The 24,104-nt window shown below is 43.4% G+C and overlaps 2 protein-coding genes across 3 annotated transcripts in view; one reads left to right on the top strand and one right to left on the bottom strand.

The window, feature by feature from the left end:
• Window positions 1-15,829: 15,829 nt before the first annotated feature.
• Window positions 15,830-18,069, bottom strand: phax (phosphorylated adaptor for RNA export). The gene is made up of 2 exons (XM_084038777.1): window positions 17,885-18,069; window positions 15,830-17,746 (listed from the first exon to the last, which is right to left on the bottom strand). Exon 2 carries the CDS (start codon window positions 17,737-17,739, stop codon window positions 16,495-16,497), a length of 1,245 nt encoding a protein of 414 aa, XP_083894903.1. The 5' UTR covers window positions 17,740-17,746; window positions 17,885-18,069; the 3' UTR covers window positions 15,830-16,494.
• A 235-nt stretch (window positions 18,070-18,304) lies between these two features.
• Window positions 18,305-24,104, top strand: part of pmpcb (peptidase, mitochondrial processing subunit beta) — a 49,642-nt gene continuing 43,842 nt past the window's right edge. For both annotated transcript variants that reach the window (XR_014599110.1, XM_084038349.1), the window contains exons 1-10: window positions 18,305-18,426; window positions 18,676-18,822; window positions 20,339-20,425; window positions 20,704-20,833; window positions 20,951-21,149; window positions 21,232-21,311; window positions 21,429-21,541; window positions 21,657-21,800; window positions 22,006-22,166; window positions 22,272-22,357. Coding sequence is in view for 1 of the 2 variants with exons in the window: in XM_084038349.1 (XP_083894475.1) it covers window positions 18,343-18,426; window positions 18,676-18,822; window positions 20,339-20,425; window positions 20,704-20,833; window positions 20,951-21,149; window positions 21,232-21,311; window positions 21,429-21,541; window positions 21,657-21,800; window positions 22,006-22,166; window positions 22,272-22,357 (1,231 nt within the window). In the remaining variant the exon portion in view is untranslated. The remainder of the gene's footprint in view (window positions 18,427-18,675; window positions 18,823-20,338; window positions 20,426-20,703; window positions 20,834-20,950; window positions 21,150-21,231; window positions 21,312-21,428; window positions 21,542-21,656; window positions 21,801-22,005; window positions 22,167-22,271; window positions 22,358-24,104) is intronic.

Below are 24,104 nucleotides of genomic sequence, written 5' to 3'. Positions count from 1 at the left end.
TGGATGCGGGGGGGTCGGCGGAGGTCAGAGTGCATGAACCGTCCTCCCTTCTGCTCACCTGATGGGAGTCATTACTGTGGATGGACATATGGGTGAGCGGTGCTGCGGGAGGGAAGCCATCTGGCATCATGTTTGCTGGCAAGGCTTCACGTTTACAGTACACAGGGCGGCCTTCTTATTACCATGGCAACGGGGTGTGTGTGTGTGTGTGTGTGTGGCTACTTTACTTCACCTGCAGCTGCTTCTGAGTGGAGACTAAGCAGCCTGTTGGTTCATCTTCTTCACACTGTTTTAAGTGTTCATTTGAAACAGCATGAATTCATCCTGTGTGTTGTGTATTGTGTATTTTGTGTTGTGTATTTTGTGTGTTGTATGTTGTGTATTGTGTATTGTGTATTTTGTGTGTTATTCGGACTACTAAACCAGAACCAGGAGCCTTAGTGTCCCGTCTGATTCATGCTTTATCCTTGGACAGTTTTTTCAGATATGCCAAGTGAAAGTAGGAACCTGTAAACAAGAGTTTGAATGGAAAATGGCACAAAATTCACTATTTTTGGGGCATTTTTTGTGCATTTATTGTTAAATAGGTGCAGGTTTGTGATTTAAAAGGCATTTTGCATACATTTGTTTATGTTGCAATTCAAGTTTAACCATTTTGACACAATAAAGATGATAATGTGCTTTCATTAACACAGCTAGAACAACACCGTGCTCGACATTTAAACAGCAAAAAAAGGTTCAGAATGGTGACGTGATGAGTGGATAGTTTGGATTCTTTTTTTATTTTTACTAGGGTTTGTATGAGGTACTGATCTACAGCATTTTCATCAGTATTTAGACTTTTCTCCTGATCATCGAGTTGCATTGTGTCACGTGTGTGAGATTTAATCATAATTTGAGTTATTTCTGCTGTAAATCATATTATTAATAATGAATTGTTTGCTCCAACGCAGATTAATGAAGAGGATTGTGTAGCGGGAGGCTGAGGAGGTGTGTACACACACACACACACACACACACACCTTTGTGATCTTTCTCCTTCTGTTTGAAGAATGGGGAGCGGAGGTGAGGCTCTCCTTCACGCCATCCTTCCTATTACACACATGGCCGACCATGCAGACGTATATTATAGACAAACAAACACAGAAGGTAATTCATGCTGGCGAGGACGGCGTTTACCTCAAAAGGAAGATTGCTTATGGACTTTAGTCCATAAGTCACTCGTCCTCCTGCTTCACGTTGATCATGTGGAATGAGAGTCAAAGATTTGAACAGAAGTTTTGAAGTTTTCATCAGTGGAGGGAGATGATGGTCGTGAGGAGAAGCACGATGAGCTGAGCGGGTTTATGGCTTCATGAGTCAACACTGATGGAGTGGAGGCGACACACCTGGTCAGTGTGAGGCAGGTAAACAAGGCAGATGGTCTCCTCGAGGCTGCTCCGACACATAAAGGGCCCCAGTTTAAAGACATAAAGTCGTGTTCATTTCATTTATGATCACGGATCTTTAATGAAGACGACGGTTGTGTTTGTGACGTAATTTACAGAAGAATCCATCGGTTTTTAACATTCAAGCTTCTTTACAGCGTAACCAGGCAACGACTTTGAGCTGCTGCTCGAGAGCCCAGACACAAAGTGTTTGTTTGTTTGTCGCCGTCTGATTAATTGCTCATTAGTTTTTGGGGAAACACAACGGGCCTTAAGGTGCAGCTACATCATCACCTGATCCAGAGGCCTCGTCTTGGTAGACGGACCCTCGCGTCAAGATTTGATTTCAAGAATTTAATTATTATAATTGGAGATGAGTTTATAATCTTGTGTATTGCTGAATTAATTTGGGTTTAATGCAATACCACTAGCTAATTGACAGCCGAAAAGGTTTCTTTCTTTCACATGTAACCAGAGATTTAGCGAAATTAGAATTCATGTTTATTTTTATAAAATTCATGTGTATGTGAAAGGTGTTGCTTGTAGTAAGAGGACGAGGGATAATTGGGCGGTATTACAGTAAACCAGGGTGTTTAGAATAGTACTTGATGAGATGTGTTGTAGTGACCATCACGCGCCACCAGAGGGCGTCTCTTCAGTTGAGTTCAGACAGATATTGACTTAAAAAGCTTATAGTTTATATTAGAGATTCTTTCCTCTTGGCTTTGCTGAACGGGAGTGAAATAAGGATGCATCTTTGGAAAACCAAATATATATTTTTTCTATACTGGAGGTGAAGTTTGTGTTGGCCTTTGAGAAGTTTCAGACTTCAAGTTTTGGGGGGAGGATAAGGGAGGAGGGGGGGGGGGGGGGGTGAGGGATGACTGAGCCCATCTTACCTGACCTCCTTTTCCAGACGGAGGCAATCCGTCTTTGGCTCTCAGATGCCTCTTTTTTTTGTTTCTCCATCACCCAAGTAGGTGTCTCTATTTTAGGACCATAAAGGTGTAGTTTGGACAACTCAGTGTGTGTGTGTGTGTGTGTGTGTGTGTGTGTGTGTGAGGGGAGGACAGAAGGAGAGCTGCGGGGTCGATCCCTACAGGGAAACAGTCAGCTGTGTTCTTAATTCAGGCCGTTTGCTGAGGCCTTTGTCTCCCCCCCTCCCTTCCATTTGCCCTTCAAACAGCATCCATCCCCATCGCTGATCACCATGGCAACAGGGCACACTCTCAGGACAAAGAAGCAGAGGATATGAAAAGGATTATGTAAGAGAAAATTTTAGATGAAAGTGGAGTTCGGTATTAAAATTCAACCACCGACAAACATAATTGCGGGTCTCCGATGGAGTGCAGCAGGGAATAATAACTGATTAAACAGCAGCGTCGTAGGAAAGTAAACCAACACGTGTGTGTGTGTGTGTGTGTGTGTGTGTGTGTGTGTGTGTGTGTGTGTGTGTGTGTGTGTGTGTGTGTGTGTGTGTGTGTGTATGTCTCTGTGTGTGTGTGTGTGTGTGTGTGTGTGTGTGTGTGTGTGTGTGTGAGAAACCTGATGAGTTAACTCAAACTGAGGAAACTACTTTTTTTTTTTTTTTAGGTTCATAGCTTTTACTTTGACATGAGTCCATGATGCAGCAGGACAGACAATGACTCAGCACATTATCATCACTGATGTCTCGGTTCTGTCCAGTCGTGTTTTAGCAACAACAAAAAAGGCCTTTGTGACTTTTGCTGTAGCTGCTGTTATTTTTACTGGACATTTGAAATTAGGGATGTCCTGTTGTCTGAAGTGACCTGTCAATCAGCAGGTAAGCCCCGCCCCCTAAAGCATCCCCTGCTTTCTGGTCTGGTGGACTCTAAATGGACCATAATGTACTAAATGAACATCATGCTGGATTGAAGAAGACTTGAAACTAGAGATTGAGACCATAAACTCATGTTTACAATGTTTACTGAGATAATACATCAAGAGAGAAGTAGGACCATTTTCTCATAGACTTCTATACAACCAGAGAGGAGTCGCCCCCTGGTGGCCAGCAGAGAGAAGTAGGACCATTTTCTCATAGACTTCTATACAACCAGAGAGGAGTCGCCCCCTGGTGGCCAGCAGAGAGAAGTAGGACCATTTTCTCATAGACTTCTATACAACCAGAGAGGAGTCGCCCCCTGGTGGCCAGCAGAGAGAAGTAGGACCATTTTCTCATAGACTTCTATACAACCAGAGAGGAGTCGCCCCCTGGTGGCCAGCAGAGAGAAGTAGGACCATTTTCTCATAGACTTCTATACAACCAGAGAGGAGTCGCCCCCTGGTGGCCAGCAGAGAGAAGTAGGACCATTTTCTCATAGACTTCTATACAATGAAAGGTCAGAGCAGCCAACGTTTTAATGCGTATCGTTGCCATAGCAACTGCTACAACAGGCCAACTTCCATAATCACTGAACCTGGCTAAATGTATAACTATTCGCTTGAAAAAATAAAACTATCAGCCTTCAAAAAGGTTCATTGATTGAAATCTGTCAGAAATGTAAATATTCTTTAGCTTATATATTATATTTATTCTCTTTATGCTTTACCAAGATGATTGTGCAACAATTATTGTAATGAATATTGGCTCGTGAAAGCTCGTCTCACTATCGATCACGACCTCACACGTAGCATCAGTGTCTGCGACTCATCTGAGTCACCAGAAGCGGCGGCGGCGATCACATGGCGGATCCTTCTCCCACCGCGTGACGTCGTTTTGGCACAACGCTCCTCAAACGGCACGCGGCGGGCGCCCCATTGTTCGGTGGCGCCGCTGCCTCCCACTCGTTCGCTCCTCCGCTCCGTCTCTGAACGTTCTCACTCTCATCCAATCAGACTCAGCATCTCTTATGCCCCCCCCTCCCTCCTGCCTCCCCCTCCATCACCTTCCCTTCCTCGCTGCTCGCCGCCTTCCTTCAGGTGTTTTGGTGGCTTTGACCTTGGGGCGACATTTGCAGTCATGGCAGTGCGAGGACCCATCAAAATGTAAATGATGACAGGTAGATGGCTCATCATGGGTCCAATGAGCCCAATCAATCTGGCGAGAAGCCTGCGGGGGTCTCTCCGCGGAGGCGGGCGGTCCGACCGCGCTGATGATGTCACGGCCGTCTCCTCTCCCGGCTTCGAACTGGGAGGATTTAATGGGGATAATGGCTGGTTTTGTTGCAGTGACGCTGTCATCAGTGTGCCGTTTTCATCGCCACCCTCTGAAATAACGCGTTACGCCTCGGCGACCTCCTTCTCATGTCACACGATGACTTGTTGTCTTATTCAACGTATTTCTATATCGCCTATAACACCAATATTTCCCTGTATTGCCTGTAAATGCATGAACACACGGTTAAAGTTGTTAAAAGCATTCTTAACCCTCTCAGGTAACGTTCTGCACACACACACACACACACACACTTATTTTTATGACTCAATCTAGCTCCATTACGCCGTGGAAGTCATCTGAAGGTCCTCTTTAAACCCCTCCATGCTTCAGCGAGCCCACCAGATCATTATTATCGCAGCGGTTCGCCTCCCGACATTTAGCAGACGCTCCCTACTATTACTCCACTTCCTGTTCTGGCGTTTACGTTCCCGTCAGAAGGGAGAGCAGGTTAATGTGCTGCTTCCACCTTAAATACAGATCTGAGCTGTTTGAGTGTTTACGGTTGTGGGGAAGGTGAAGATTTGATATTGTCTTTATAAATCCACGAGCCAGCACTGAAGACGGCTTTAATGAAGGTGTGAAGCTTCAAATGCATTGGAAATGAACGCTGTGTTCGACAGAAAGTTTAAAAAATGATTCAAATCAAATTCCCTGATAATGTGACATTGTGAACAACATGATAATAAAAAAACATGTTAGAATTGGGGATTATGCACCTTTTAAACACAGTATCAGGTGGTGTAATGCACCTTTCAGTCACTTCAGGTGATATCGTGCTTTAATGGTGAAAAGCCAGCAGTGAGACAGGTCTTTACAGAAGCAGACAGACACATTTTGGGCAACAAAGAGATGAGCAGGATCACAAATCTATGTAGATGTTTCCTAGCAACAAGGCGGTCCCGTACGACAAAGCTGAGAAGAGTCTCTCCTCAGCTCCATCACTTCTGTTAAGAAGTTCTCACGTAATCTGATTAGTGAACGAAACTGGCCGTGACCTTTTGACCTTGGTTCAGGTTGGCGTGGGAGCAGAAAAACAAGTTTCTTCTCCCCGTAAAAGTCTCCAGACTCGTGTTGCCGAGAGGAACCGCCGCTGTAACGTTGCCGACTCTCGTCCGAACCAGCAGCTCGTCAACGTGACAGAGAAAATGTAGTTTTTGAAAGGCTAAACACCAACAAATATGGATTTAAGAAGAATATCACGTGAGATCAGAACATCTTCAATAGAGCCTATTATTAATGCAAATGCTTTTTTTTTGACGATTCTTCGGTTTGAATCCAAAAAGGAGAAGCTGAGAAATTTTCTGAATATAAAATAAGATAATAATCACTGTAAATAAATACATTTCTCAGCTTCTCCCTCTCGTCGCCGTCACGTTCCTGTTCGTGTTCGACTCCCCAAATACCAACCGAGTCACTGTCTTCCTCCTGTTCCCAGTGTCTTCCCCCCCGGAGCCAAAAAGTACAACGCTTATTGTCATGGCAACGCAGGCGAAATAAAAAATACAATGTGGGTCGCCTGCTTCAACATGAGGATTTCCCAGACGAAGGTGTGTGTGTGTGTGTGTGTGTGTGTGTGTGTGTGTGTGTGTGTGTGTGTGTGTGTGTGTGTGTGTGTGTGTGTGCGTGTGCGCGTGTGTGTTGATTGCGTCGCCTTCGTTCACCTCTCTGTCGCCACCTTGATTGTCCTGCGAATGCAAGGCACGGTGAAATGGGAGGCAGGCCTCGGTGATGGGGAGGCCGTTACCATGCCGACGGCAGCGGCCCCTTTTCTATAAAAAGCCAGTAGTGTGTTACTCTACATAATTCCAGTCACTTTGGATTTTCCACTCCTGCTCCTTCGGGACCAGGAAGGGAAGCTACATCCCTGAAGCGGGGGTGAGGAGGCGTGTCCAATCGCAGCGCCACTCGTCACGTTAGACCTGCAGCTCGACACGACGTGGGCGTGTCAACGCCAGACGGGTTCAGACGGGTCTATCCGTTCAGACGGGTTCAGACGGGTCATGGGTTGGCGATGACAGCTGTCTCGGCCAGTAGCAGCATCACTAGGAGCCGGTCCAGGACAAACCTGAGCCAGCCCTAGACAAGAGGTGAAAAATTATCTTTGCATTCGCTGTGAACATTACACACTTCCAACCGTTTCACTGAGCTGTATTTACTGTGAATAGCAAGACACACATCGGCTGGTTTACTATATGAACACAAAGTAAACTATTTTACCGACCTTTGAAATAACAACGTGAATGTTTTATTAGAAGAAAATCACAGTTTTAAACCTCTATATTCTTGGAATGGAAACTTTCCGGCTTCCCAACTTCCCCTGCTCGCCCTCAGGGTGTTGTTGATGGTAATTTATGCATTGTGGATATTTTGTTATACACGCTGTGTTATGTGCATGGAACTGAAAATATGTGGAGCGTAAACTATGATTTAAAAAAGCACCCATGTGACCACCGAGTTGATTCGAGTGAGAGATTATTTGAGCCAAAAACATGATTCATGCTAAACTGGAACGGATGCATTTCACTCAGCATTATTCTCTGCGGTGCATCGGATGGTGAACCGCTTTGTGTTGTTGTTGTCGTCGTGATGGAAATATGCAAATGAGATCCGAGTGGACGGATCGGTTACGAGCGCCGTGGTAATTACGTGACGGTTCTATCAACGAGGTGCAGAAGGAACACAATGGCTTCATCCAATCATCCGGGCAGAGCCGAGCTGTCAGCTGTGAGCGCATGTTCATCATCACTGCAGCTGGAGATCTGATGCCAGATCAGCCCTTTATCTATCTGTCACAATACAAATTAAAGGGGCACTCTCCTGTTTCTGCATCATGTCAGCATTTAAAAACAGATTTAAAAATGCACTTTTTTTATTTAAGGAACATCTCGGGGACTGAAGTTAGAAAAGATGCAGGCGTTTATGTTAGCATGTATTCGCCTCTTTGCATTGCCTTTTTATGCTATTTTTATGTGGCTTTTAGTGTAAGTTTACGCACCATAAATGAAAGGAAATGAAAATTGAGCTCGACCTCCTACTTGGGAGTAAAAGTCGGGGATATTTCAGCGTCTGCTGCTTCGATTCTCACGAGTCCTCTAACTTTATATAAGTGTAATATTGAGTCACCTTAAGCGTACAAAATTGTGTTCTGCAAATCTTTCTGTGACACATTTGTTCAATATGAAGCCAGCTCTCTCACGGTGTTGTTGGTTTTTTTCACACTTCTGGCCTCATAAATGTCCCCAAAATATAAAGAAAACGTTCCTGCAAGACGATAAAAGTGGATCTCAATGGAAGACGACCCCGATGACATCAGAGTTACCAGACAGGTTCAGAAACGTTATCAGTTGGAGTGAAACATTACTGTTGTCATCATTTATTGAGAAATAGATTATTGACTGACCTGTGTTGCATCTCACTGTTTCTGGCTTTTAGTGTTTTTTTCTGGGGAGGAAATCAAAGGCAATCAGCAGCCCTTGTGAGTGTAGAGGAGAGCCGGTGACTAATATAGCAGCTAATCTGGCTTCCTTCTAGACCGACGTGCTCGTCTGCTGGCTATTTTCAGCACAGACTGTTAAATAAAAAAAACTATATTTCTCTGACCTCATGCTTTAAACGCTTCTACTCCGGATTAATTACAGCGGAGTTCAACGTTTCTTTGGTTTGGTGGCGTTCGGCCGAACTGCAGCCAAACCGAAGCCGTGAGGATTTCTCTCCACATCGCTGACATGCAGCTTATTAATCTCAGGGACCGGTGTGTCGGCCCCGCCGGCAGACATTTAATGAGCCAATTAATGTTAAACGGAGGAGTCGCGCAGATTAGGGAGCGATTCGTATGAGAAATGATTCCCTGATCGTGTTGAACAGCAGATGTGTGGCGAACGCTCGTCTCCATCGCTGGAATCAATGGATGGGCATTCAATCAAATCAAAGGCAAAAAGAGAGTTGGAACAAAATCTGAACTCTAAGGGCACAAAAACGTAATTTGCTGATTAAAGGTGTAACGTGTAAAATGATTCTAGCCTTGAACCGAAATGTCAAAGTTAAATTAGTCGTCAGGCTAATCTGCATTGGCTACACAACCAACCAGAAACCAAAAGGCTCATGGGAGAATCCTCCTGCAGACTCTGAGCCAATCAATATGCTGCCCTTGGTCTGTGCCGAGTATCGATGTCCAGCTCTTTTGGCGGCGAGCAGGCATTCAAGACGGAGGAAGACTCTTCTGATGCCTGAAAAATTCATTAGCATTGAATCGTGACACACACACGCGTCTCAAGCTGAACTCTCAATCAGAGAAAATAAATCCCTTATCGCTCAGTGGCCCAGCCAAGTTCTGACCAATCACAGCCCTCCGACATGCTGGACAGGATGTCATCTGTTCTCTGGACGTGTCCGGACATTCAGAGACATTCAGAGTCGGGACAGTGTGCTCGACTCTCGGCTTGAATAATACAACGGTGGTTATTCTTCGTGCTTTCTTGTCAGGAACGTCTGCTGCGTTTCAGACCGATGGTCAGACATTTCTCCGGGTTGACTCGGCTAATCCTCTGCGTTTAAAGACCAACCAGCTGATGGATGTCGGACCCTGGCAATGTTTCTACAGCAGTTTAGGGTCTTTCAGCTCAATTGTATGGCTTTACAGCCAGTAGCGTTACCGCTTTGATTGACTCTCATGGCTCTCATCGATGTCATGTCCAGCCTGAGCCGGCAGCTGTTTTCATCCAAACACTGTCCGCTCCCCACACGTCACCAAATAGCAGATAAAGTTATAGTGGAGCATTTAGAAGCTGTAGAGTCATGTATGAGGAGGAGACCGAAACAGAGCTAAAAGGCGACCTCTTCCCCCTCCGTTTCCACTCTTTGTGCTAAGCTATGCTACATGTGATGTATTTTCATGCAAGACTAGGAAAGTAGTGGAAGAAGATTTGAGAGTTGTTTCAGATTAATCCGTGAGTGGACTTATAACACCTGCACTGAGTTGCATCATCCGCTCATTCCTCACCGTGTCTACTGAGCTCTGATTGGCTCGGTTCCTTTTCCAACCAGGGAAACAACCGTTAATGAGCACAACTACTGACCTACTTGAATCACTGAGAAAAAAAAAGAAGAAATCAGTGGGCAGCAGATGTCTGGAACCAGATCGGCTATTGAATCACGTAGAAAGAACATCAGTATTCTCATCGGCGGCTTTTGTGATTGAAGCTTCAATTTGGCAAAATTAGAAGCAACACAAATATATATATATATAAAAAAAAAAAGACAGGCTTTTACAGGTCAGTCAACTCCAGACGGAGAGGAAACACACAACTTTTTCTTTTCCATGTCGTCTCACAGTGAGAATTATCAGCGACCTACATTCTCACTGATGGGGGGGGGCGTGTTACCGGGGCCACGATGGGACCAAAGCAGTCCTCGCAGTCTGAGAGTCTGGGGGATTACACTCTGGTCCACATAATAGAAGCCCATTAAGGTGAGAGCCAGGGAGGGACGACTGTGGCGGTGATGTCACCCGGCAGATTAATGAGTACATCGCTGACGCTGCTGCCGATTGGTCCACGTCAAATCATTCAGCAGGAAGAGAGATGGCAGTGGACTCGCTGTTGGGGGCCATCGCTCCTGGAAGGGTCCCCCGAGGGCAAAGTGGTCCCAGGAGAGCAGCCAGACTTACGAGTGGTTCACTGACCCTTAATGAATCGGACAGAACCCCAAAAAAGAGCCACAACCAAACAAACTCATGTTTGCATGAAGAAGTCGGTCAAAAATAATTGCAACCACAACAACAGAAATGTAATTTTTCCCTCCGTTGCTCCTTCTACTTCTTTTATTTGCACAAAAAGAAATAAAAAAATGATCTGCTGGTAAAAAAAACAATAAAAACGACTCCCTTGTGCTTCGCTTGACGATCTGAATCACTTCTGATGTGTTTTTTTAAACAGTTTTCTGTTGTTTTTGTCTTTTTAATGACAAGCTTTTCTTTGTTCCAGGAAATTACAAAGATGGTTGCAAGCCTGACGTCCAGGATCCAGACTGTGGAACTGTAGACTCTCCAGTTAGAAGGTAGGAATCAGACGTTAATGCCTTGCTCTGGAGCATCACAAACCTCCCACCCACACTCGCTCCGTCTTATTTTAAGACTTTTATTTTTCCTCTATGAAATCCTAATCAAGGCCGCTCCGCGTCATATAATAATAAAATAATAATAATGAGAGCAAAGCTTTGTGTGGAATCGCGTCATAAAGTTGGCTGCTTCACCATCGCCAAGGAAACCAGTGGCTCAACTGAAACCTGTTAGATTCTTATCTTTAGATGTTTGGTTCTTTATGTTCAGCTGAACAAGTAAAAAAGAGACTAGAGATGAAGAGCGGCTGCAGCCGTACCTTAGCAACAAGCTGCTTCTCAGAGTCTCGTTATCACAACGGTACCTCTAAGAGATGTTTATACTTTTACTGCTGTACAACTACCGACGGTCTAGTTATCTTTAATTAAAATACACCAGACGGCTCAACTAACGAGAGTCAAGTATGAAAATAAATATTGCATTCATATATTTGTTAGCCACTAGGGGGCAGAAGACACCGGAAGACACCGAGCAACATCATCATTCGTGCATATTATCAGATATTTATTATATTATATTTTATTATATATTAAATTTCTTTTTTGCTAAATCCGAATGCAAAGTATCATTTGATGAGGTCATCCACTGCAGGCATTTATATATATATATATATATATATATATATATATATATATATATATATATATATATATATATATATATATATCGCATATGTATGACTTTTTAATTGAAGAGAATATTCAAGTTTTTCTCGTAAGATTTACCACTTAAATCTCAGGAAAAAGACTTTAATCGAATCTAATTAAAAAAACATTGTTATCAACTATGGCCCTAATACACCCTGATATATTACACATTACCATTATTAGTATAAGATTATAGTATTTCAGATTGGTGCCCCAGAACATGTCCGTTTTGTCATCTTCGTCCTAATATTTTAGTGTAACTAGAACTACGTTGACTGAAAACAACAGTGTCACACTGATTGTGTGATAATGTCTGAAACAGAAATAGATCTACTGGGATCATTTTTTGAAGGATCCATCGTTATTTCCACCAGAGGAATAAGTGCTGCAGTCAGAAAACACTATGACATTATTATTTCTGGCCACTGTGATCGATGTCATGCTTGGTTTGAAAGGATGGCACTTAATTTGAAGTGAATGTGTGGATTTCTTGTCAGCCTTTGATCAATTTCATGCTTGGTTTGACCGGATTGTCTCTTCATTTGGGCTGATGCATCACTACCACGCAGAATGGAGCATTTCATTTGTCTTGCATTTACAAGGGCCGACGACTCACGCAGTGACACGTGCTTTTATTTTTTAACGGGTGTGTTTGTTTTGATAGTTTTTCTTATTGGATTAAAATCCAAAGTGGCAGAAACGAGAAAACAACATGTTTTTTTCCATTTTCACTCCGCTGGTAGAACGATGGGCGTTGACTCTGAGAGCTTTACTTCAGTTCGCTGTCAGCTGTAGTAACAAGCATTCAACCACAGTGGACCGGCGACCCCGGGATCAGACCCCCGGGATCAGACCCCCGGGATCAGACCCCCGGGCTGGGCCAGGCTTTGTACTGGTTCTTGTTTCTGCCACTTTGGATGATTATTTTTTTTCCAATTATTTCTTTATTATTTTTCCCATTTAACAAATAACAAATCCAGACATTTAAGCTGATATCAACTAATAATAATAATAATAATATTAATAATAATAATAATAATAATAATAATAATAATAATAATAATATTAATAATAATAATAATAATTTAACAGAGTAAAAAATAAATAAATAGTTAAATAAATTAGTTAAAAAATAAACTAAATTAAAAAAATAAGTTAAAATAAGTTAAAAAATAAAATAATCGAACAGAGTAAAAAATAAATCAATAAATAAATCATTTAAAATAAGTTAAACAAATATATAATTAATAAATACAAAAGAAAAGCTCACTTTGGTTATTCAATCAATCTATGAAAACATTCACATCCCTAGTTAGTGGTCCAGTGAACACAAAGAGGGCGACCGTAAACTCCAGGCCTCTCAGAGTTCCTGAGATCCTCCAGGCTTTTATTTAAAGACGGGGACGGGTCCAGGTCTCGGTTTGCTGATCTCTCTTTTACAACGAGATCCAATGTGAACAAGTGACATCATCGCCGGGGCCGCCACACTCCGTGGACCTGGTCTGTCTCCACCGGCTGGGTCACCTGTGTTTAGGGGAGAGTGATGAGTCACTGCCGGGTCTCCACAGTCCTCTAACCATGTTATCTAACCCAGCTTCACTTCTTCTGGCCACCAGCTCCGATAACACACACGTTCAACATCACTTCCTCTCTCTATCTCTGCCGGCTCTATTGTCTAATTGCGGCGGTTGCCTCTCTGCTGTCAACATCTCTAAGATTAGCTCGGCTGGGTCAGCGGGAGTGCACCCAGGATAAACTTAGATTGCTCTTGCTTGGTGTGTGATCGTTAGAGGGAACGGGAAATGTCTTTGAACAGCTTCCTGTGATCTCCTGATTCATGACAAACCGGGCGGGCGGGCGAGCCGCTCATCCGTGAAAAAACAGCTCCGCGATTGTGGACGGATCTCAAAGAGATGTCAAAAACGATGCTCATCTCCTCACCCAACAACACGTAGACAACCTCCCTGGATGCTGACATCACCCCCCCCCCCCCCCCCCCCCCCCCCCACCCCTCCACCCCTCCCCATCCAAAGAAACAAAGTCTTTCGACGCCGGTCCTGTTTTGATCCAATGGAAATAAGAAACGACGTGTTGTATCCAAGGCAACAAGTTCGTTGCCAGGTGACAGATACAGAGGTCCTGAGACCAGAGACGGCAAACAATTCCACACGAATAAGAGAAAAGGCAGAACGTCAGTCGGTGGCCCTCGCCGCCGCAGAAGCAAACACACACGTGTGTGAACTTCCTCGCCGTAAACGCAGATCAAGTGACGGTAAACTCAACGGCGTGAAACTGATGTTTATCGTTTTTAAAACTAACCCTTATCGGAGCGCCTAATTGGCGTCGTGGAATCATGATGTACACACGGGCGGCTTATCAGAGAAGACATAACCGCCAGCATACATATATATATATATATATATAGTGTTTCTGCCAGAACGCCGGGCCTTTCATGTGGCAGCCATGAGCAGAGATAATGATCTTTTCCGAGGCGCTTCGGTCTGACAAATCCTCCACCACCACCACCATTAAAGGCTCCCCCCCCCCTGGAAGCTGCATGGGGCCACCGTGTGCTTTGACTTGGATTTCGATGCAGCTGCTTTAGCGGGGAGTTTGGTGCTGGTGTGGGGGGGCGAAGTTAATAATGTGTGCTGAGTTACGTTCCTGGTGAACATGGGTCATTAAAGCTGCATGCAACTAACTAAATGTGACAAAATATCAGAGCTCCTTCTTTTGTCGGCAAAAACAAACTCTGATTGGTCCGCTGTTTGAATTCTGCCCGGCACCAAAAGAAAGTCAAACATTTAGAAGCCTCAGTTCCAAAGTATTACTCCTCAGGAGTCGGTTGAGAGTAAAAATGTGATAAAAAGAGAATGAATGTTCCATTTATTTCATTATAATCCATCCATCCATCCATTTTCTACCACTTATCCTGTATTTAGGGTCGCGGGGGGGCTGGAGCCGATCCCAGCTATCATTGGGTGAAGGCAGGGTACACCCTGGACAGGACGCCAGTCTATCGCAGGGCCGACATGTAGAGACAGACTATCATTCACGCTCACATTCACACCTACGGGCAATTTAGAGTCATCAATGAACCTATCCCCATCCTGCATGTCTTTGGACTGTGGGAGGAAGCCGGAGAACCCGGAGAGAACCCACGCTCACACGGGGAGAACATGCAAACTCCACACAGAAGGAACCCGGGCCGACCCGGGAATCGAACCCGGGACCCTCTTGCTGTGAGGCGAGAGTGCTACCCACTACACCACCGTGCAGCCCTATTTCATTATAATGAACTTCTAAAAAACCAGAACGTTTACCGTTGAGCCTTTTGGTCCTTGCAGGATAAATCCAGAATTTGATGCATCTAACTAAAATAACACTCAGATCATTGTCTTCATTTTCCTTATAATGATTAGTGAATTACATATTTGATGCCAGGAAAGTTTCAGGAAGTTATAATCAATAATGACCCGTAAACAACACATTAATTCTAACTTTTATCATGAGCTATATGTGTTTTTTTGTCTTAAGACCTCTGTAACTGTCAGAATGACATCATCCCGTATTTGACTCCTTGTTCTCTACAGTCCACACCATTCCATCACCATAATCAGACCTTCGCTGCCACCTAGCTGTTGAGTCTGGTAAACGCAAAAATAAACAGTCACAAAGATGCCAGATGAGAAGTAAATTCTGAGCTAAATACGTTTCTGGGGCCTCATTTATAAAGCTTGCGTACGCACAAAACGGGGCTGGAAACGTGCGTACGCCACTTTCAACGCAAATGTTGTGATCTATAAAAACCAAACTTGACGGGAAAGTGTGCGTACCCGTAAGCAAACTCTGAGGCATGCGTACCGGTACGCACATTCTGGAGACTGGAAGGGAATCAGCAGTAAACGTGAGAAGAACTATATATTTTTGATGACTCGCACACATTTAATTACACTCCATATCATACGTTAGATCTGCGTTATCATGATGAACTCCAGCAATGTTTTTGACGCTTTTAATGAGTGATAGTTTTTTTCATGTTAACACCTTCTTTTAAAATCTGACTTGTATCTTAAATCAAAATCATTTTGAAATATTGAATCAGCGCTGTCACCGCAGGAGGAGGAGACGGCCCAAATGCATGTAATACAGTATAAATACCTTCCATTAGATCACTGTAGAACACAGCGGGAATAACTAAATATTCTCCTTATTTATGTGCATATATCATCAACACACATACATACAGCCATTAAGCCATCGTATAATTGTTACACTTATCCTCGTTTTTAAACCACCAGAGCGCAGAGGAAATGCGCTATAATGAGTGGCACTGACGACCGGTCCCACTAAAATTCTACACGTGAAGCTTTTTGTAAGTTGATTTGAGTTGGTTTTAATAACAGAGTTTGGATGCAGCACTTTCCATCACATGCTTCTTCTGTTATACAGTATTTTTTCAAGTGTATATTATTCAACTACTTTTGCATTGAATCTTTTCTGCCATCTAGTGGACAAATGTGTCCACTACAACAGCTGTCCGAAGTCTTCTGCTTTTCATGTACCAAAGTAAAAAAACAGACAATCTGTAATAATCAGATGTTTGATATCGAGGACTGATTCTGTATCATAATGCTTGAAGTGAACCTCTATTATTTTTCCTAAAGCAGCATTGGAACAAGTGATGAAACTAATTAAGTCATTTTACAAGAGTCACCTTTTATTTATATTCCACAGAAATTAATTTATAACTCAAGACCTTACATCATAATGGAAATGAAAACAACAACAAAAAGTGACTACATTTGAAAACCACCAGAGAGTGCTTCAGTGTTACACCAATATGCTTTTGACAATTTAGAATATGAAGGCAAACAACATTTGTATGACAAAATCACACTAACTTGCAGGAAGTCTTACATGTGCTGAAACCTACAAATCCTTGCTGAACCGAACAAAACCAACATTTCTGTGAAGCGCTCCCTTTATTGCTTAAGTAAAAAAACAAACAAATAAAGGACACTCTGGTGAGATTCTGTATTTAGACAGTGCTTTCAGTGTTTTGTTGTCATTTTAAATCTAAACGTCCTTGTTTAATCCTCCCAGAGTTCATACAACAGGCATCGCTCAGAAGACCTCCAGGTCTGCAGCGTTGTAGACCACCGCTGCTGCATCCTCGGTGCCCACAGCTGGCTCCTCCTGCTCCTCCTCCTCCTCCTCAGCAGCCTCCTCCTCCTCAGCAGCCTCCTCCAGGGACTCCAAGGCCTCGTTAGTGTCACTGGCGAACGTCTCCCTGGAGACGTCGTCGTGCTCCTGCAGGTCCAGGGTGCCGAGCGCCTGCTTCATCTTCTTGGCCACCATGTGCCGTCGCCTCTTCTGGGCCGCCTTCTTGCTCTTGCAGTCTTTCTGCTGCTCCTCGAAGAAGATCTTCCTGATCTGGGTCTTGCTGATGCTGGGCGTGTTCTTCAGCAGGTTGAGGTACACGCCGCCGGGCGTCCGCCGCCTGCTGCCGTCCATCGTGTACACGCCACCGCTTTCCTCCAGCGTTGCCGTCTCGCCGAGCAGTTCTATGGCTTTCTTCTTCCCGATGACTTTGACGACGCGCTCCATCAGGTCTTTTTTAGGCTCCTGCAGCCTGTGTGCCATCTCGTCGATCACCTTGTCCTCGGGGTCGTCCTCCGTGATCTCGTATCGGCCCTTGGTGTCCATCTCCGCCCGGGGGCCCAGCCTCTCCTTCGCTGACCTCTTCCTCTTGGCGTCGCCTCCCACCCTCTCCTCCGAGCCCCGCTCCTTCATGTACTCCTCCAGCTGGGCGTCCAGCATGCTGACCTCGCCGCCCTCCCGAGCCTGCAGCTCCAGCTCCCTCTCCTTGTCCATTATCTTGCGGGCCAGGACGAAGTTGTACGTCTCCACGTTTCTGCTGGACATGCTCACGTCACCTTCCATGCCGAATATGCCCAGCTCCGCAGCGACCGCATCCTGGCACTGCTCCTGCACCACGGAGCCCCAGATGTTGTTCACCTTGCGGCCCCCGGGGACCGACGCGCGGCTCGGCTCCGCCGCCCGGGTGGTCGTCGTCGGCGGCGGTAGAGCGTCGGTTACTCTCTGGCGCTTCCGGCGCCAAAGAGACGCCTCCTCGTCGGAGGAGTCCTGGTCGCTGTCGCTGGACTCCGCCGTCCTCATGGAGCTGCGGTAGGCGGCGGCGGAGCGCTGGGCGGCGGCTCTGTCGTGGAAGTACCGGGCGCTAAAGGCTGGGGGATCCTGGGGTCGAGCTTGAACCGGGGCTCCGGCTCCCATCTCGGTGTCCAAGCTGGACTCGGAGATCTCCCCGTCCTCCAGATCGCCGTCCATCAGATCTCCGCCACCCGCCATGTCTCGTCTGGAAGCCACACCAAAGATAATGGCGGTTGACTGCTTCTTTTTAATGCATCGGCTAAAGTTTAGGCTACGAATTAGCAATAATAGCTAACAAGACAACACGTATAAAGCATTAACCCGCCAAAAAATAAAAGAATACCTGCAGATATCCGACACAGTGACCTCGGCTGCCTGTCTCCTCTGTGTATGTTATTATTTAGGCTTTTCTTGGCTCTTTACACTGTGAAGTGCTACGAAGACGTTGGTCAGCCTGAAACCCTCTGAAGGAAATTCGCGCTAAGCTAAACACCGCACATCCGCTTTCTCACTTCTTCTTCGTTGTTTTCTTTTCCGGGCAGCTGGCACCGTTTGAATTTGCACTACTGCCCCCTGCTGGATATAATAACGCACATGTATCCTGTTCTGTAATTACAGCAGTGTAAACGGTCTGGTTACTTTAAAATAAACACTTCAATACCTACTTTACTTTTCTTGTCTGACTTTTAACTTTATTCTTCGCATTTTCTGCATACAACCGGAAGTGTGCCACTGCCTCTTTTATTGTGTAATATTGCGTCACCAAAAACGTCACTTGTGTAACGGCGAAGGATAAACAATATGGCGGCGTCCTTACAGCGCCTCACGTCTGCCGGGAGATATCTCCTTCAAAGACAGTTATTGACGGCGTGTTCTTTGAGCAGGGTAAGACGTTTGTGTTAACGATGTATTACGTCATCGACGGTTGTTGATGGTTAGGCGTGACGGAGGGGGGAAACGCCCCCCCAAGCGCCGCTCGGGCTCCGTGTTTGCTAACAAGCTAACACGTTTGCTAGATGTTTCCCAAAGTAACAGTTGGGCTCTTCTAGTACAGAAACAAACCCACCACGTACAGTAGGTCACTTCATATTGGGCTTGTGTCACAGCTGACGTCACCGTGTCTCTCACCTGCAGCTCTCAGGTACACCACGCAGACTCTTGGCCACTCAGGCGGCTCAGCAGGTTCAGCAGGTGGATCTCAACGTCCCCGAAACCAAGACGACCACTTTGGAAAACGGACTCCGAGTGTCTTCTGAGGACGCTGGGCTGACCACCTGCACAGTAAGTTACTATATACTGCATATATATATGTATATAAATACACACACACACACAATATACTGAATATATATGTAAATACACAGTAAGTTACTATATATTGCATATATATATATATATGTATATAAATACACATAATCACTACTGAATATATATGTAAATACACAGTAAGTTACTATACTGCATATATATATGTATATAAATACACATAATCACTACTGAATATATATGTAAATACACAGTAAGTTACTATATACTGCATATATATATATATATATATATATATATATATACACACACACATAATCACTACTGAATATATATGTAAATACACAGTAAGTTACTATATACTGCATATACACACACACACACACACAATCACTGCTGAATATATATGTAAATACACAATAAGTTACTAAACTGGAGACCACAATTGTGGTTATATATAAATCACTACTGAATATATATGTAAATACACAGTAAGTTACTATATACTGCATATATATATATATACACACACACGCAATCACTACTGAATATATATGTAAATACACAATAAGTTACTATATACTGCATACACACACACACAATCACTACTGAATATATATGTAAATACACAGTAAGTTACTATATACTGCATATATATATATATACACACACACAATCACTACTGAATATATATGTAAATACACAGTAAGTTACTATATACTGCATATATATATATATACACACACACGCAATCACTACTGAATATATATGTAAATACACAATAAGTTACTATATACTGCATACACACACACACAATCACTACTGAATATATATGTAAATACACAGTAAGTTACTATATACTGCATATATATATATATATATACACACACACAATCACTACTGAATATATATGTAAATACACAGTAAGTTACTATATACTGCATATATATATATATACACACACACGCAATCACTACTGAATATATATGTAAATACACAATAAGTTACTATATACTGCATACACACACACACAATCACTACTGAATATATATGTAAATACACAGTAAGTTACTATATACTGCATATATATATATATATATACACACACACAATCACTACTGAATATATATGTAAGTACTGTTCTTGTGCTTTTATTGTGTATATACTACTATATTGTATTGTTCTATTTTTACTTGACCTATATATTTTATTCTTTGTTGTATATTTGGGAACATCTGGCACCTTTCCTTTGGGATTAATATAGTTCTGTATTGTCTCTTCAAAGTTAAACACTCTGTTAAAAGTATAGACATCATATAAGAGTGAAAAATTAAAATGCATCATTTCTAATGTGTATTTGGCCCACTGTAATGTACAGGACAATATGTTCAGTTCTTTTTGATGGCGATGCTTCTTTGTTATGTTGAATAAAACATCAACCAGTTAAAGTAAAGTTCATCCCCAATGTCTAATAATAAAGAGTTGAGCTCCGTCAGAAGAAATCCTCACACATGAACTGTGATTTGTCCAGGTGGGACTCTGGATCGACGCCGGCAGTCGCTACGAGAACCAGAGGAATAATGGCACCGCACATTTCCTGGAACATATGGCCTTTAAGGTGAGATGGTGATGGCACAGCAACGGTTTTAACTTCTGCTAACTGGACCGACTGCTTTGTTTACAGGTATAAAGACAGTTTACTATAGCTTAAGAAAGAAGAAAGAAAATAGACACAGTGGAATGGCATGATGCAAAAATACTACTGTTGCTTTCAATAACGCAAAACGATTGTTCACTGTGTGTGTGTGTGTGTGTGTGTGTCTGTGTGTGTGTGTGTGTGTGTGTGTGTGCGTGTGTGTGTGTGTGTCTGTGTGTGTGTGTGTGTGTGTGTGGCAGGGCACGAGGAAGCGCTCCCAGTTGGATCTGGAGCTGGAGATCGAGAACATGGGGGCCCACCTGAACGCCTACACCTCCCGGGAGCAAACCGTGTATTACGCCAAAGCTTTCTCTAAAGATCTTCCACGAGGTAAAGAGAAAAGACTTATCGGTTGGGCGGTTGCCAAAATGCTTTCTGGGTAATGTAGTAGATCTCACGCTGAGGTTGATGATGAAGTTGGTTTCCTGTCGTTCTTCCCCTCCGTAGCCGTGGAGATCCTGGCCGACATCATCCAGAACAGCACGCTGGGTGAGGCGGAGATCGAGAGGGAGCGAGGCGTGATCCTCAGAGAGATGCAGGAAGTGGAGACCAACCTGCAGGAAGTGGTCTTCGATTACCTGCACGCCACCGCGTACCAGTCCACGGCTCTGGGCCGGACCATCCTGGGCCCCACCGAGAACATCAAGTGAGTCCAAAACATTTCCAAACATCTATAACGTGGGTTTAAATAGTCCTAAAGCGGTCTCTTTCGTGATGTTTGATTGCAGGACGATCAACCGAGGAGACCTGGTGGAATACATCACCACTCACTACAAAGGCCCCAGGATCGTGCTGGCTGCTGCCGGAGGTCCAAGCTCTTCATTTGTGTTTCACACCGTTTGACAGGAAACCGGTTGGTTGTTCCTGTCGATTCTGCGTCATAATAACACATTAAAATGTGATATTGTGATGTTTGTTCCATCAGGCGTGTCACACGATGAGCTCATTGATTTGGCCAAGTATCATTTTGGAAAACTTCCCGGCAGATATAAAGGCGAAGCCCCGGCACTTCCTCTGTGTCACTTCACAGGAAGTGAGGTAAGACGTACCACGTTACTTACCATTGTTATGATTAATTTACGATGGATGGGTGAGTGAGGAGGTACCACTGTTACACAGTGGTGGTGGTTAATGTGTTTTGCTGTGGCTTCAGATCCGCGTCCGTGACGACAAGATGCCTCTTGCTCACATCGCCATCGCCGTGGAGGCGGTCGGCTGGTCGCACCCGGACACCATCCCCCTCATGGTGGCAAACACGCTTATTGGAAACTGGGACCGCTCGTTTGGCGGAGGGGTGGTGAGTACGACTGCACACCGTCCAACTCCTTGATGATGTCATGTTGACCACGATGATGTGACGGTGTTCTTCTGTTCAAATGATAACTGTCTACTGAGAAACTGTTTTATCTGATGGCATTTGTAAACGGACATAAAACAGCAGTGTGAATGTGGTTCCGTGGTGTAAACCGTCCCTGTTGGCTCGTGTCCCTTCGTGAACCCAGAACCTGTCCAGTAAACTGGCTCAGATGGCCTGCCAGGGAAACCTGTGCCACAGCTTCCAGTCCTTCAACACCTGCTACACGGACACGGGTCTGTGGGGGCTCTACATGGTGTGTGAGCCGGGCACCATCAACGACATGATGCACTTCACCCAGATGGAGTGGTGAGTTCTCTCTCTCTCTCTCACACACACACACACACACACACACACACACACACACACCCTCTCTGCTGAATATGAAACATGAGTGTCGTTGCTCCCCATCAGGATGTCTCTTTGCACGAGCGTGACAGAAAGCGAGGTGGCACGCGCCAAAAACCTGCTCAAGACCAACATGCTGCTGCACCTCGATGGTAAGACGTGTTCATCCGCCAAACTATACTGTACTGTACTATACTATTACTTTGACCATGGTTTTTAATGCTTATTTTGGACTCACTACACTCAGACTTTGATTGACATGCGATATACAAGCCTATGTTATGACTTTTAAATCATTTTTACAACATTTTATGAATTTTGTCAATTTTTCACTTTTTTTTCGACATGCTATAGTATGACTTTTTTTTTTCTCTCAAAAATTTGACCATGGCTTTTTATGACTGTTTTGGACTCACGTCACTCAGACTAGGCGCAACAAGCGATATGAGCAATTTTTATGACTTTTTAATATTTTTTTTATGAATATATTTCGACTGATTTCTTTGTGAATTTTCGACATGCTTTAGTATGACTTTTTATTTCCACTCAAAAATTTGACCATGGCTTTTTATGACCGTTTTGGACTCACTACACTCAGACTTGGCGCGACAAGCGATATGAGCAATTTTTATGACTTTTTAATATTTTTTTATGAATATATTTCGACTGATTTCTTCGTGAATTTTCGACATGCTATAGTATGACTTTTTTTTTTTCCTCAAAAATTTGACCATGGCTTTTTATGACCGTTTTGGACTCACTACACTCAGACTTGGCGCGACAAGCGATATGAGCAATTTCTATGACTTTTTTATAATTTTTTTATGAATATATTTCGACTGATTTCTTTGGAATTTTCGACATGCTTTAGTATGACTTTATTTTTCCACTCAAAAATTTGACCATGGCTTTTTATGCTTATTTTGGACTTACTACACTCAGACTTTGATTGACACGCGATATACAAGCATATGTTATGACTTTTAAATCATTTTTACAACATTTTATGAATTTTGTCGATTTTTCACTTTTTTTTTCGACTTTTTTTCTCTCTCAAAAATTTGACCATGGCTTTTTATGACTGTTTTGGACTCACTACACTCCGACTTGGTGCGACAAGCGATACCAGCGGTTTTTACGACTTTTTAATAATTTTTAATAATTTTTCATGAATTTTGTCGGCTGCCATTTTTCATGAATTTTCAACATGCTATAGTATGATTTTTTTTTTTTCCCTTCCTTTGTTGCATGTCACATCCCCCTTCCTCACATGTTTCCTCTCTGTCCACGGCTAAATTAAAGGTATCTATGCCAGAAAAAAATCTGAAAAAAGGCTTTGTGCCATATGACTGCTTTTATGACTTTTTAATGTTTTTTTTATGAATTTATTTCGACTGATTTTTTTTGTGAATTTTCGACATGCTATAGTATGACTTTTTTCCCCCCCAAAATTTGACCATGGCTTTTTATGCTTATTTTGAACTCACTACACTCAGACTTTGATTGACATGCGCTATACAAGCATATGTTATGACTTTTAAATCATTTTTACAACATTTTATGAATTTTGTTGATTTTTCACTTTTTTTTTCGACATGCTATAGTATGACTTTTTTTTTTTCCTCAAAAATTTGACCATGGCTTTTTATGGCCATTTTGGACTCACGACACTCCGACTTGGTGCGACAAGCTATACCAGCGGTTTTTACGACTTTTTTATAATTTTTTTATGAATATATTTCGACTGATTTCTTCGTGAATTTTCGACATGCTTTAGTATGACTTTTTATTTCCACTCAAAAATTTGACCATGGCTTTTTATGACTGTTTTGGACTCACGTCACTCAGACTAGGCGCAACAAGCGATATGAGCAATTTTTATGACTTTTTAATATTTTT

This window comes from Eutrigla gurnardus (genome assembly GCF_963514095.1).
Source record: "Eutrigla gurnardus genome assembly, chromosome: 21".
Taxonomy (NCBI): domain Eukaryota; kingdom Metazoa; phylum Chordata; class Actinopteri; order Perciformes; family Triglidae; genus Eutrigla; species Eutrigla gurnardus.
This window is presented reverse-complemented; position numbering and strand designations above follow the sequence as displayed.